Raw genomic sequence first — 15,325 nt, 5'->3', positions numbered from 1 at the left:
GTTGCAGCAGTTCTCCGGCCCGGCGCGGGGCTCGGAGAATCGCGGCCCCCATTCTTAGGTCAAACAAAGAAAGTGAATCTGATCTTTTTTAACTGTGCTTCACATGCTCATCTTGCTGATCGATATTTTAGTGAAGCTGGGTTCATATTTCTTTTGAGTAACAATGACAAATATTGTCTTTTAACTTGGGCAACGAAGAAAATAAAAAGGACATTATCTGTTGAAACACTGTCGCTTGTAGAGTGATTGGATATGGGATTCCGTTTGTCAAATTTTAAAAAAAAAATTTAGAGTACGCAATTCCTTTTTTTCCTAATGAAGAGGCAATTTAGCATGGCCAATTCACCTACCAGGCGCATCTTTGGATTGTGGGGATGAGACTCACACAGACACGGGCAGAATGTGCAAACTCCACACGGACAGTGACCCGGAACCGGAATAGAACCCGGATCCTCGGCCTTGTAAGGCAGCAGTGCTAACCACTGCCCAACATGCTGCCCCTGTTTGTCAAATATTGAAACTGAGATTCTATACAATTGGCGCACTGAAGGTAGTATACCAGTGTTATCTAAATAATTGTTAATTTTGGGATGACATGCTCTCTGCGAAAAGCGAGTGAGAAAAGATTATAGGCTCGCCTTGTTGGATTCCAAAAAATGCTAGAGAGAAAGGACATCTCTAAAATTTAATGGGTGAATCCGGTTTTACAAAAGGAAACACACGTATGAAGGAGTTGTTTTGGATCCTAAAGGAGGGGTGTCTCGCATTGTAATGCTTTGTACAAAACATGGACGGCTGTGATTTAATTTGTTTTGAAATTTTGGTTGTACATATAAACTCTAATTTTTATTTAATTAAACAAAGAAATGCGTCAATTGTGTGACGATGTTGGGGATTTACCTGTTCCCCGAAAGAAAATGAACAGACGGAAACTGTGGTTGGTAGGTGAGGAGATTGTATGTATTTCTGTGAATAAATACTGATAAAAGTGTTCAAAGATCAAGTCCAGTGGTATCTTTCACCACCTGGCTTTCTGGAATATAACAGAAGCCTCTCCACCATCCACGATGCTACAGAATGCATTGCAGAAATTCACCAAGCTTACTTCTTCAGTACCTCCCTCCACGCTGGTTTCTATCACCAAGAAAGGCAAGAAAAGCAATGCCACAGGGATATCATCATCTCAAAGTACCTCTGCAACTTCTTGGGTTATGGGCAGCTCCAATAAGGCTGTATTGGTGCCCACCCCAAATTGCCCCGAGAAGATATTGCGGTGCATTACTGAATGGCTGAAGTCTTTGAGATGACTTTTTTCAAAGGAGTGTTAGTTAGGGAATCACAGTAACGATGAAGGAATGGTGACATATGTCCAAGTCAGGATGGCATGTGACTTAAAAAGAACACCACAATGATATTTGTCTGGCACTTACCTCCTGTCTGCCAGCAGTGCTGGTAAGAAGGATTGGTCGGCCAATGCAGATGTTTGCCAGTTTTATGCTGTTGAAACCCATTTGAGCAAGACATCTTCGGCAAGCCTTCGGCACATTCTCATTAGCTAAAATCACAAAATTGAATCATTGAAACCAGTTACATAACGGATACATAGCTATTTTTGTTCTTCTTGCCAACATGCCATCATTTATGCGCCATGAAATCCAACTGATCCAAAACTTATGTTAAAACAATCTCCAACCATTCTATCAATTCAGCTCCCAAACCCCCCTCGCCACGTTTTGTTTAGTGGGAGCTCATCAGGTCTGCAGAGGTGCTCCCCATTTTAAAAGGTATCCCATCATTTGAACAACCAAGTCAGAGTCCATACATCAAAGCTGTAGCCACACATTGCTCTCTCAAAATTACCCTCCATCTCTTTTCACCACCACATGGAACAGATATTTTCCAGAAAGGGCTGGATTTGAGATCCTTCCCTTAACCCTCTATCCAAGTGCCCGAAATTGATCATATTGTCTACTTCCCAATGCGAGGGTTGAATGCGAGGCTTGATACCAAAAGCCAGATGTGCTGTTCTTCATGGACTTTGGCAATTCAATATCTCAGTCAACTAGTCATTCCCAAACCATGACAATGAGTGTCACCAAGTTACTTCCACTTATAAAGTGTGCACTTTCAAATTGGGTTCATTGGGAAGGGGAATCTTCCTTTACCATGCTAGCTTGACAATTTTTAATTTTATTTCCAATAGACTTTACAGCCTTATTTTTACAAAATAGAGGAAATCAGGATGAAAATTTGAGTCAGAAATGGTCTCAAAATTGAGCTGACCTGGGTGAGTTTACATTCAAAGCATTCCTGCAAAGTAACTCACACTTCAGGTAAACACATACGGCCTGAACCTTCCCTTAGCAGGAGAATATCGATTCCAGTCATGAAAGGTAATGGATAAGTACCAGGGACCTGGGTTCGATTCCAACCTTGGGTGTGTGGAGTTTGCACCCTCTCCATGTGTCTGCGTGGGTTTCCTCTGCCTGCTCCGGTTTCCTCCCACAGTCCAAAGGCATGCAGGTCGGCCATGCTAAAAGAAATTGCCCCTTAATGTTCAAAAGGTGTGCAGGTTAGGTGGATTGTCAATAATCAGGATGGGGTGGGGAGCGGGCCGAGGTAGAGTGCTCTTTCAGATGGTCAGTGCAGGCTCAATGGGCTGAATGGCCTCCTTCTGCACTGCAGGGATTCTAAGAGGAGGCTGCACAAATATCCCCATCCTCAATGACAAGGGTGAATTATTTTCAACCATCTTCAGTCAGAAGTGCTGAGTGAATGATCCATCTCGGCCTCCTCCTGAGATCCCAGGATCACAGATGCCAGTTTTCCATCCATTCCACTCACTCCTGGAAAGGCTGAACACATTCGGTGAAGGAGGCTCTGAGCCCTGGCAACATCCCACTTGTAGAAGATGTGCTCCAGAGCTAGCCATGCTCCAAGCTAGACTGTTCTAGACAGCTACAACACTGGCAACCACCCTACAATATAGAAAATAATCCCAATGTATCCTGGCAACAAAAACCAGAACAAGTCCATTATGGCCGATTATCATCCCATCAGTCCACTTAAATTCACAACCAAAGTAATGGAAGGGGTCATCGACTGTACTAGCAAATAGCATTTACTCAGCAAAAAGCAGCTCACCTATGCTCAGTTTGGGTACCAGGGAACCTGTGTCGCACCCCACAGTCCAGAACACAAACGTCACGGATGCTCGTTACAGAAAGGATCATCACTAACTGTGAGGTTTGCACTCAACTGAATCTCGCAACCGAGCTACCTTCAATGGGTTTGAAGCTATCGCAGGCTTCCCAAGGGTGCAAGGTGCAATAGACTGCACCCATGTGGTTTTCTGGGCTCCAGGGCATCAGTCCCTAATTTTTATCAACAGCAAAAGCTTTCATTCCATCAATGTGCAACTGATCTTCAATCATCGGAAGCAGATAAGGCACAATTCGTGCCAGATACCCAAGGAGTTGTGGCATTTTCACTATACTAGTAATCCATCGACCCAGGGTAATGCTCTAGGGATCCGCATTCGAATCCCACCAAAGCAGATGGAAAGGACAACAGCAAACGCAGCCTTGTTGATCCTGCAAAGTCCTCCTACTGATGTCTGCGGGCTTGTGCCAAAATTAGGACAGCTGTCTCACAGACCAGTCAAGCAACAGCTTGACATAGTCATACTCACAGGATCAGACCGTACAATGTACTAGACCACCATCACCATCCCGACTATGTCCTTTGCCACAGGCAAAACAGACCGAATAGAGATGGCAGCACACTGGTATACAGTCGGGAGGGACTTGCCCTGAGAGTCCTCAACATCGACTCTGGACGCGATGAAGTTTCATAGGCAAGGAAACATCCTGCTGGTTGCCATATACCCAACCCGCACCCCAGCTGATGAATCAGTAGTCCTCCAAGTTGAACACCACTTGGAGGAAGCACTAGGGGTCATAACTAAGGATATACTCTGGGTGGGGGACAATATCCAGCACCAAGAGGTGCTTGGTAGCACCACCACAGACCAAACTGGCTGAGTCCTAAAGGACATAGCTGCTAGACTGGGTATGTAGTAAGTGGTGAGGGAACCAAAAGAGAGAAAAACATACTTGACCTCATCCTCACCAATCTGCTTGCTGCAGATGCACCTGCCCATGACAGTATCTGTAGGAGTGGCCAATGCACAGTACTTGTGGAGACAAAAGCTCCTTCAAACCCTCTTATCGTGTTGTATGGCACTACCACCATGCTAACTGGGATAGGCTTCGAGCAGATCTAGCAACTCAAGACTGGGAATTCATGAGGTGCTGTGTGGGCATTGGCAGCAGCAGAATTGTACTCGAACACAATCTGTAACCTCATGGCCCGACATATCCCCTATTCTACCATTACTACCAAGTCAAGAGAACAGCCCAGGTTTAATGAAGGAGGGCATGCCAGGAGCAACACCAGGAATACCTAAAAATGAGCCATCAACTTGGCGAAGCTACAACACAGGACTACTTGCATGCCAAGCAGTATGTAAGAGACAGAGCTGGGCGATACCACAACCAACGGACAGATCAAAGCTCTGCACTCTGGTCACATCCAGTTGCCCCGAGAGTCCTCAACATCAACTCTGACGCGATGAAGTCTTGTGGTGGACAATTAAACAACCCATTGCAAGAGATGGCTCCACAACTATTCCCATCCTCAATGATGAGAGCCATCTAGCACAGCAGTGCTAAAAAGAAATCTGAAGCATCCACCCACCCACGTCTTGTCCTTTGACACTATCACTGAGGAGACACAACTGTCACTAATCCCTCAAGGGTGTGTCGTGAGGAAAATGGGCTAAAAGCACACACTTCTAATCAAGGTTGTAACACACCTTCATGACATACTCAAGTGTGCAAAAACTTGCAGTGAGGTGGACAATGTATGACTGTGAATCTCTCAAAGGGAAACCATCACTGAGTGAGTTGATGTGCTAAACCTCAAAATAAGAGGATTCAAATGTACGTTATCATAACACCTTCAGTTCATCAAGCCATTCGCATCAACATCGAATGTAATAACATTTTTATGGTGGTTGCACAACCATGACCCAAAAGTGATTTCAATATTTCTTAATTTTCCAAACCTAACGCTACACGTGGAATCAGCGCGACATCCACATCGAAGGTGGAGGCAGCTTGCTGACTGTGACGCCCATGTCTGTGATTACCTTAACGAACGTTCTCTGGTGGCACGTTGCCTGATAAAGGTCTCCTGCTCTGGGGCAAAAATGCACCCTTATCAGCATGAGGAGCTGGAATGGATGGAGTCACAAGCGGAGGGCATTCGGAGCAACTGCACACACTTACAATGTCCTGAGTATAGGCCCGTGCAGTGTCCAGCTAAAGCTCATCCTCTTTGTGGATAGCTGAAGACCTCTCCCTGACTCCTTGAGGAGAAAGGGAGCCTTGAAGGTCAAGGTGCCTCATTCTCGTCTCGCCTAGACACTGATAGTGCCCACTAGTGTGTGTGGCCATGGAGTCCAGAGCCAAGTGCCAATCCAGAAAAACCTGCTGGACCAAGGCCTCCATGGTCCAAGTTGCCAAATTTCCCATAACGATATGGGCCTCACGGTAGCATGGTGGTTAGCATCAATGCTTCACAGCTCCAGGGTCCCAGGTTCGATTCCCGGCTGGGTCACTGTCTGTGTGGAGTCTGCACGTCCTCCCCGTGTGTGCGTGGGTTTCCTCCGGGTGCTCCGGTTTCCTCCCACAGTCCAAAGATGTGCAGGTTAGGTGGATTGGTCATGCTAAATTGCCCGTAGTGTAAGGTTAATGAGGGGATTGTTGGGTTACGGGTATACGGGTTACGTGGGTTTAAGTAGGGTGATCATTGCTCGGCACAACATCGAGGGCCGAAGGGCCTGTTCTGTGCTGTACTGTTCTATGTTCTATGTTCTATGATATCAAGGCGCTGGCATATCGGAGCCAAGACATCAGACAGAATGCAGGCAGATTCCTCCATCAGTCACTCCAGTCTGCTGGGTGACTGCTGCATCTCTGCCTGATGTTCTGTCACCAGTCACTGCATGTCCAGCACTGTAATGACAGCCACGCGCAAATGCTCATCATCTGACTTAGAATCAGCAGGTGACTGGCCTCCAGCAATTTTCGAAGTGGCAGAGATCTGGACTGTCCTTGCCTCCGACTGCTGTGGTTGTCTGTGTCACTGTGTGTCAGTAAGTTGTTCTGCAACAGATGACGCAGAGCCTAACCTAGAGCTCTTCCCCACCGAGGTATGTGACTGCGCTGGTAGAGGGTGGTGGTGAGCACAGTGGTGGTTCTTCCTGGGTGGCTTCTTAATCCGAGGTGGTCTGTCGCTTATGTTGACCATCCTGGTCTCCCTGGATCTGCTGGTACCTATAACAGAAAAGGAGAGATTTAGTTCCATGAGCAAGCAGAATACAAAATTGCATGTCGCAATATTAGGACGTGATTAACTAATGGAAGTGTCATCCATTATAGGTTGCTGGGAGAGGTTGATCTTACCTTCCCACAGGAGTGATCCCCGTCCTCCCCAGCCAGCTCTGCAGCCTCCTGGGTGAGGGAAACAATGTCAGCCATCCCTCCCCGGGGTTGGGATCTATACCGTCTGTTGTGGACCAAAAATAAAACAAAAGAATGTGATGAGAAGGGATAGAGCTGAGGTTGGGAAACATGCATGTGTGATGAGTTCTCGGCAGGAGGGGCAGGGGATGGATAAAGAGGGGGAGGATAAATGATATGAATGTAATGTGAATGTTTCCATGAGCAAATCAGTGGTAGCATGTGTCCCCCACTATTGGTTGTGCGAGATCCCTGAAAAGAGTAATCCTTTGAGCACATGATATCAAGATGAGAGTTTGATTTGGAGGGAGTTGAAGGATGACTTACCCTGGTGGGGCAGATGAGGTAATTCATCCTCTTCCTGCACTGGATGGGGCTGCGGGTGCAGTGGCCAGTCATGCTAATCTCCTTTGGCTAGAGAGAAATGAGACTGGTGTGCTTACTGGAGCCATTCCTTGGCTACAGAACACCCCCATGCTTCGGCATTCCTTGAATCAAGGCCTTGAGGTCTTTGGAGCAGAAGCAGGGTGCAGCTTTCTTCTGGTGGCTTACAAACGTCTTCCTCTGGTTTCCAGATGTCTCTGTCTGCGTCCTGGAGACAGTTGAGCTGGAGAGAGTGAGATCTGTGTGCTCAGGTGATGATGGTAAATATGGTACCTTGACCTTCTCCCCACAGCATAGCAGACGAATCTGTTCCCAACCCATTAGGTGATTCATCTAATTATGCTACTCATCTGTACATAATTAATGATCTTCCAAGTGCAGAATCAGACCTGATTTTCCATCATTCTGACCAGCAAGACATGTGCTGCAGAACCCGCCGTCACAGCACTTGGATTCAAAAACAGATAATTTCACACTCAGATTTCAAGTCAGGAGTTTGATGGAATATTCTCCACTTACCAGGATGAGCACGGCTCAAGAAGGTTGGCACAATCCACGATGTTCAGCACCCCATCCATGACCTTAAATATTCTCCCCTTCCACCATGTTGCACAATAGCAGCAGTGTATCATATACAAGATGTAGGCCAAATTTACCAGCTGTTCACACCGGCGGGATATTCTAGTCAAGCATCCCTAACCAGGGTTTCCCAACGTCAAGAGGTGCATTCAACGGGAAATCCCACTGACAACGGCAAGACCAGAAATTCCTGTTGGTGGGACGCCTCCTGCGCCAGCAAACATGTGATGAGTTCCCACCTCTAGGGGGCGATTCTCCAAACTGGAGCCCAAGTGCTCGCGCAGTCGTGAACGCCGTCATGTTTTACGGCGGCGCAAAACGGGCACGGAGACAACCGATTCTGTCCCGCACAGGGGGCCAGAATGGTGCTGGAGCGGTTCACACTGCTCCAGCCTCCCATCCCGGTGCCAAATGGGCGCCGCGCCAACCTGCGCGGAGGGACTTCTTCAGCGACTCAACATGGCGTCGGTGTTCAGGGGCCGGCCGTGTAGGAAAGTAGACCCGGGTGGGGGGGATTCCAGCGGCGTGTAAAACGCACCGGCGCCGATTCTCCGCACCTCAGAGAATTGAGCGCCGGCGTCGGGGCGCAGTTGCGGCAATTCTCCGGGCCGGCGCGGGGCTCGGAGAATCGCCCCCCCCCAATTGTGGCAACTCACCAAGCCTCCTTCAACAGCTATTTCCAAACCCGCAACATCTACCACCAGAAGACACATGGGAAGACTGTGCCACCACCTGCTGGTTCCCCTCCGAGCCACACATACTTGGCTCAAAATCCTAGCATTCCCTTCCCAACAGCAGTGTGGACCTACCTCTACCACATGGACTGTAAGCAATTCAAGGTGACAGCGGAGCACCATTTTCTCATTGGCAATTATAGGGATGGGTAACAAATGCTGACATTGCCAGCACTCACATCACATGGATAAATAAGGTACGGTAATGTAAACAGGCTACGTCAAAACCTGCAATGCAGTTACAAAGCTCAGGGATGTCCTCTGAATGCAGAACAAAGCACAATCCGAGATCCGTTCGTTTCAGTTGTAACTGAACATAACTGCAACCGTTTCTGTGCACAATGTGAACCGCATTGTCTACGCCATTTCTTTTCAGCAACAATGCCACCCTTTCTATCACGAGACAAAAAAATAAAAATGATGGCATCCACGTATAATCAAAGGGTCTTAGCTTCAAGGTGTGAGGGGTAAACATCGATATTTTTCTTCAGCAAACTGGACGGCGACCGTACCTTTCTCCAGGGCATCAGTGACAGTCAGGGAGACACAGGCCCGGGGATTTGTGTCCAGGCTGCCCTCTTCTCCAGCTGGCCTGAAAGCCCCGGGAGAGCTGGCTGGAGGGGAGCAGCCGCCCGCCATTAACCTGGGCGAGGCTCCCTGATTCTCCTGGCCCCTGGCCGCCTTGGACTTGTTCTTCTTTTTCGAGGACATGGTGTGGAGAGCGCAGCGTCTGCCTCACTCAGCAACACAACGCTGTTTCCATGCGGCAGCGGCGATGTTTAAACTTCCCCTGTCAAAGGGGAAAGGGCGCCCTCTCCGTTACCACAATCAACCAGAAAGAAGCGCCCTTTTTTTCTTCTTGCGTCCCAATGAGGGTGTTGTTCAAATAGCACTTGGTTTATTTAATTCGCGGGAAATAAACGTGTCATTGCCACTCTTTCGTTTTATTTGATTCTCAAGATGTATTGCTCTTTATGAGTTTAGTATAACAGTTTCCAACTTGGATAGCATGGAATGCAAATTTGTGGTGACAAACAAGAAAGTTTTTGCATTTGTATGGCGCCTTTCGCCGTCCCAAAACGTCCCAACGCAGCTCGCAAACAACGCTTTTCCTCTGTGGTCGGAAAAGTGTCAGCCAATTTACACACTGGTTATACAACAAAAAAACATTGAAATTAATGAATAAATCATCCGTTTTAGGTATTGTTTGAGCGATAAATGATGTCCAAGGCACCCTATGCTCGTCGTTGAATAGTGCTGGGGAATCCTTTACTTCCAATTGACAGTAAGTTCTCGGAAAGATGGCACATTCGACAGAGCAGCACGCCCTCGGTTCTACACATGATGTGGAGATGCCGGCGTTGGACTGGGGTGAGCACAGTAAGAACAGTAAGAAGTCTTACAACACCAGGTTAAAGTCCAACAGTTTGTTTCAAACACTATCTTTTGGAGCACTGCTCCTTCCTCAGGTGAATGAAGAGGTATGTTCCTATATATGTTTCTGGAACATACCTCTTCATTCACCTGAGGAAGGAGCAGTGCTCCGAAAGCTAATGTTTGAAACAAACCTGTTGGACTTTAACCTAGTGTTGTAAGACTTCTTACTCCGTTCTACACATGAGATTATGAGCTCATGTCCCGAGAGGAGTCTGATCTGGGAAATATTATGAATGTTACTTACGAGCAGTAAAGGAAGACTTGTATTCATATAGCACTTTTCACCACCTCAGAATGGGTTTCGCATCAATGAATCACTTTTGAAGTGGAGTCACAATTATAATATAGTAAAACAAGGCAGCCAACAGCAAGGAATTGCATAATCACCAATGAGATACATTACAAATAATTTGTTCTTCGCGATTGTTGAGGGATTAATATTGGCCAGGTCACGAGGGAGAATTACCCTGCTTTTCTTCAAATTATAGAATCCCCACCGTGGAGAAGGAGGCCATTCAGCCCATCAAGTCTGCACCCACCCTCTGAGCACCCTACCTAGGCCCACTCCCCCACCCTATCCCTGTAACCCCATCTAACCAACACATCTTTGGACACTGCGGTGCAATTTAGCATGGCAATCCACCTAAACTGCACATCTCAATATTGTAGTGATCTCTGTATCTGTTAATACATGATTAGTTAATGTGCAGTCAGTACAGTCAGATGATCACTAGATGGCAAAACTAACAGGAACTATATAAGGAGTTTCCCATTCTTTCTCAGTGTTGGTGTGTATATTGCAGCTAGAGGATAGAAGTGACCAGCTCAGAGTGTAGTATATTTTATTAATTGTTAATTTAATCTAATCTTAGTTAATTCTATTACTAGTCAAATATTAAAGTAAAAGAACTCACAAGTATATTATTTTGTTACTCAATAAATAATTTGTCCTCAACTGGAAGACTTTGACTGTTTATCATCAAGTTAAATACAACTCGGCAAGACAAATGAGTAATATATATATTACCATCTCTGTAATATAACAAATATTGTGAGATCTTTTACATCCACTTGGGAGAGTACACGGGCTTAACACTGAATCCAAAAGATAGTAAGGTAAAGGTAGAGTCGCCATTGCCCCGATGAAGAAAGGCTGCTTTCCCCTTTGAGGGGGAGAGCTGCCTGGTGGTGGATTAACCTGAGGATCACCTCACCTCAGGCAAGCGGCATGGTTGAGAAGGCGGGTCTTCATGAATAACCTCAGCCAGTACAGGAATTGAACCCTCACTGCTTGTTCTGCATCACAAACCAGCTGTCTAAACAAAAGATGGAATGTCTTGACAGTTCAGTTCAGCACTTCTTCAGTACAGCATTGTGGTGTCAATCTGGAAACATGTAAATTTCTGGAGTGGGTCATGAACCCAAGCCCTTCTGACTCAGAGGAGAGAGTGCTACCACTCAGAAGAACAAAACAGATAACAAACTATAGTATATCTATATGGAAATATATCTAATTCTAATAACAGTACAGCTTATAGTTAATAACAAATCAGTAAATATCAATTATGTCTAATAAGTGATACTAGAGCTAATTAATTACATCTGCACATACTCTATGATGTCCAAAGATGTGCAGGTTAGGTGGATTCGCCATGATAAATTGCCCTTAGTGTCCAAAATTGCCCTTAGTGTTGGGTGGGGTTACTGGGTTGTGGGGATAGGGTGGAGGTGTTGACCTTGGGTGGGGTGCTCTTTCCAGGAGCCGGTGCAGACTCGATGGGCCGAATGGCCCCCTTCTGCACTGTAAATTCTATGTAATTCTATGTATGTATGTGACGAAAGTCTGGACCAAATCAGTCTTTAAGGGGATCAATCAGCTTATGTAACATTCCTCTTGGGGTACAGTTGTAGCGCATTACAGTTTCTGCATTATGCAAACACAAGTAGTTGATATCTCTCTTGGGCAGAAGAATTGCAATGTAACCCTAATCCTGACAGTATAAATAGGGTATTGCCTGGTTGAAATCTATATTGCATCGACCAGTTTCAGATTGGTTAGTGCAAGATCAAAGAAGCTACATCAAAAATTGGTATAATATGCAAAGCAAGATGGTAAAACGTTGGTCCCAAATAATATGAATGTGAGTTATAAGTCAAATTCCTTTAATATGAGTTATAATCTTCCTTAAACAAAAATAAATGACAGCTTCACATCATTAAAACTGTTTTCAATCTTTCCCAGACCTGTGAGAACATTATATCCTGGTGTTGCAAAATGAGTTTGAATGTTCAAAAGATGGGAGTTAATTCAGAAATCAAAACACAATGCAGCCAATAATTAGAACAAAGAAAAGTACAGAATAGGAACAGGACAGTCCCTTTAGACCTCCAAACTTGTACCGATCATATTGCCCTAAAAAACAGTTGCATTGGCCGGGAATCGAACCCGGGCCTCCCGCGTGGCAGGCGAGAATTCTACCACTGAACCACCAATGCATACAGATTAAGAGATATTACTTAGGCTTTCTATACTATTCACTCCCTCGTATTTCTTACAGAACCTAGAATTTTATTGAACGGTTATGAGGATGGTCACAAATGCCACCGCTAATGATGCGAGCAGGCTTTACTTCGGAGTTAACTCTTTCTCCACAGATGCTGCCAGACCTGCTGAGTTTACCCAGCACTTTGTTTTTTATTTTAGATTTCCGAATTCGCGGTACCTCGCTTTTATTTACTACTCAGTCTTGGGCTGTCTGTACCTGCGGAGCATTGTGTTTATTTTAAATGTGCAGCGGGGGAAGAGTGATACGACCAATAACACTTGTTATTGCGGTAGGAGGCGGTCCCAGCTGGGCTGGGCTTCCGCTGCGAGGTTGCAGCGAACGCGAGTTGCAATGCTTTGCCTGCAAGGATTCGGTGTCGGGCGGGCGGTGGCGCGAGCCTGGAAGGCGACCGTTGGGACTGGCACGCGGGCCCATTGTCTGGGCACGGGGGAGGCAGGTGGGGAGGCGGGCGGGGCCGGGAAGCTGCTGGTACCCGGGGCCCGCGCCGCACCCGCCTCCCTCCCAAGCATCGCCAGAGCGGACCGCTTCAGAGCGGTCACCGTCCACCTGGAGCCCAAGCACTTCCCGCCAGAATTGGACGAAGGCACATTTCAAAACCTACTACAGGGCAAGTAATGAAAGTTAACCGGCACCTCCTCTCCCTGTCCTGTAAGCAGCCCCCACTCCCCCGGTACTGAGGGGCATTACATCGGTTTAAGTGGCGGAGAAACATACAAAGTCGCAGACGGTGGCCATATGGACTTAGCAGAGTCATTTATTATATAATCAATAAACGTGCCGGTTTCTTTTTTTAGTTTTGCCAATGGGGATCGTTCACTATTAACACTTGCTGCTTACGCTCTTAACTAGTTGTAGCTTTACCAGGTGAACACCTCCATTTTTGGCATGCACTTGTCATTGAACAAGGGTTGATCTGGCTTGATAATGAATGAGCGGGGGATGTGCTTGGATATGAGGTTACAGGTTGTGGTTGAATACAATTCTGCTGCTGCTGATGGCCCACAGCATCCAATGGATGCCCAGTCATGAGATGCTAGATCTATCCCATTTAGCACAGCCATAGTGTCACACAACACAATAGGGCGTATCCTCAATGTGAAGACAGGAATTTGTCTTCACAAGGACTGTGCAGTACTGTCATGGACAGATGCATCTCGGGCAGGTGGGTTGGTGAGGATGAGGTCAAGTGTGTTTTGTGTTTCTCTCTTGTTTACCTCACCACATGCCACAGACCAAGTCTAGCAACTGTCCATTAAGACTCGACTAGTTTAGATTTAGATTTGTTGTCACATGTACCAAAGTGAATTGAAAAGTATTGTTCTGCTTACAGTCCAGGAAGATCGCTCCATAGAACATATGATAAATACCCTATATAAACATAGACTCAGATGAAGCATACGGAATATAGTGCAACAACAGGAGAAGATACGTAGAACGATCAGTTCAGCCCATAAAAGGGCCATTCAGGAGTCGTAACAGCAGGGAAGAAGCTGTTTTAATCTATTGGTGCATGTTCTCAAACTTTTGTATCTTTATTGTCACAAGTAGGCTTACGTTAACAGTCAAATGAAGTTACTGTGAAAAGCCCCCAGTCGCCACATTCCAGCGACTGTTCGGGTACACGGGGAGAATTCAGAATGTCCAAATTACCTAACAGCACGTCTTTCAGGACTTGTGGGAGGAAACCGAAACATCCAGAGGAAACCCACGCTGACACTGGGAGAACGTGCAGACCTCACACAGACAGTGACCAAAGCTGGGAATTGAACCTGGGACCCCAGTGCTGTGAAACAACAGTGCGAACCACTGTGCTACCATGCCACCATCTGCCCGATGAAAGAGGTTGGAAGAAAGAATAATCCGGGTGGGAGCGGTATTTGATGATGCCCACTTTCCCAAGGCAATGGGAGGTGTAGACAGTCATGGATGGGAGGCGATCAGCAGTACTGCTACTGAGGCACTCTTGTTGATAAATATTGAAGTCTTGCATCCAGAGTACAATCTGTGCTCTTGCCATCCTCAAGTACATCCCCCAAGTGGTGTTCAACATGAAGGAATACTGATTCATCAGCTTGGAGAGGGGTGGGGGCGTGGTTGGTGCACTGGTAATCAGCAGGATGGTTCCTTACCCATATTTTACCTGATGCAATGAGATTACATGGGGTCAGTGTTGAGGACTCACAGGGCAATTGCCTCCCAACTGTATACCACCTCTGCTGGGTCTGTCCTGCAGGTGGGATTTGAACCCAGGTCCCCGGGTCTCTGGATTGCTAGTCCAACAACAATACCACTAACCCACCATTTTGCCAAATGCAGAGAAGATCTGCAAATTTAAGTTGCAGACAAATAAATTGCAAAAGGAAATTTAGGATAGGGAAAGGCCACCAAAGGATGCACAATAGTATAGCATAATCTTGATTGTGAAATAACAAAGATTGAACTGTTATTTTGCCTCTATTTGGCAGCAAGGCTAAGATGATGGGAAAGCTAAAAAAAAATATCAAGATAGTTAAGGTACATATGGAAATAATTGAGAAACTAGTGAAACAAAGGATAAAATTCCCATTTCGGTGGAATGTATCAACAAGCTCAAAGAAAATAAGGAAGTGACAAAGTCAATAGAAAAAAGAGGCCTCGCAGACGATTAATATTATTTCTATATTTAGAAAAGGCAGATGGAACAAAACCAGGACGCTGCAGACTGATTGTCTTAAAGCTGTTAATAGGATAGATAATAGCATCTTTACACAAAAAATATAACAGTAAAGCATCTATTACATAATATTTAGAGCTGAGAAATTTTGGCCCAGCTCGTCTCTACTGGTGCTGAAATTCCACACCAGCTGCCTTCCACCTTAGTTCATCTCAGTCCATCAACATATTCCTCTATTCATTTTTCCTCACACACTTATCTAGTTTCCCCTTAAGTGAACCTGTGCTATTTGTCGTTTCCATGTATTAACAAGTTCCAGTTTGGCCATCCTCGGAATAAAATACTTGATTCTGAATTCCACGTTTGATTTATTAGTGATTATCA

General features: G+C 45.9%; 2 protein-coding genes and 1 non-coding gene across 4 annotated transcripts in view; 1 reads left to right on the top strand and 2 right to left on the bottom strand.

Moving 5' to 3' along the window:
• Window positions 1-9,068, bottom strand: part of spata5 (spermatogenesis associated 5) — a 536,428-nt gene extending 527,360 nt beyond the window's left edge. Inside the window, exons 1-2 of the mRNA XM_038792393.1 lie at window positions 8,797-9,068; window positions 1,431-1,555 (exon numbers count right to left, since the gene is read on the bottom strand). Coding sequence (XP_038648321.1) covers window positions 1,431-1,555; window positions 8,797-8,995 — 324 coding nt within the window. The 5' untranslated portion in view covers window positions 8,996-9,068. The remainder of the gene's footprint in view (window positions 1-1,430; window positions 1,556-8,796) is intronic.
• Window positions 9,069-12,146: 3,078 nt separating this feature from the next.
• On the bottom strand, window positions 12,147-12,217 carry trnag-gcc. The gene has a single exon. It is a non-coding gene; the product is annotated as a tRNA-Gly (tRNA).
• Window positions 12,218-12,575: 358 nt separating this feature from the next.
• nudt6 (nudix (nucleoside diphosphate linked moiety X)-type motif 6) overlaps window positions 12,576-15,325 on the top strand; it is a 156,819-nt gene continuing 154,069 nt past the window's right edge. Inside the window, exon 1 of one of the 2 annotated variants that reach the window (XM_038792389.1) lies at window positions 12,576-12,895. In XM_038792389.1, coding sequence (XP_038648317.1) covers window positions 12,619-12,895 — 277 coding nt within the window. In that variant the 5' untranslated portion in view covers window positions 12,576-12,618. The remainder of the gene's footprint in view (window positions 12,896-15,325) is intronic. The other variant, XM_038792391.1, reaches the window with a different exon arrangement.

The sequence above is a fragment of the Scyliorhinus canicula genome, chromosome 3 (genome assembly GCF_902713615.1).
Source record: "Scyliorhinus canicula chromosome 3, sScyCan1.1, whole genome shotgun sequence".
Classification (NCBI taxonomy): Eukaryota; Metazoa; Chordata; class Chondrichthyes; order Carcharhiniformes; family Scyliorhinidae; genus Scyliorhinus; species Scyliorhinus canicula.
This window is presented reverse-complemented; position numbering and strand designations above follow the sequence as displayed.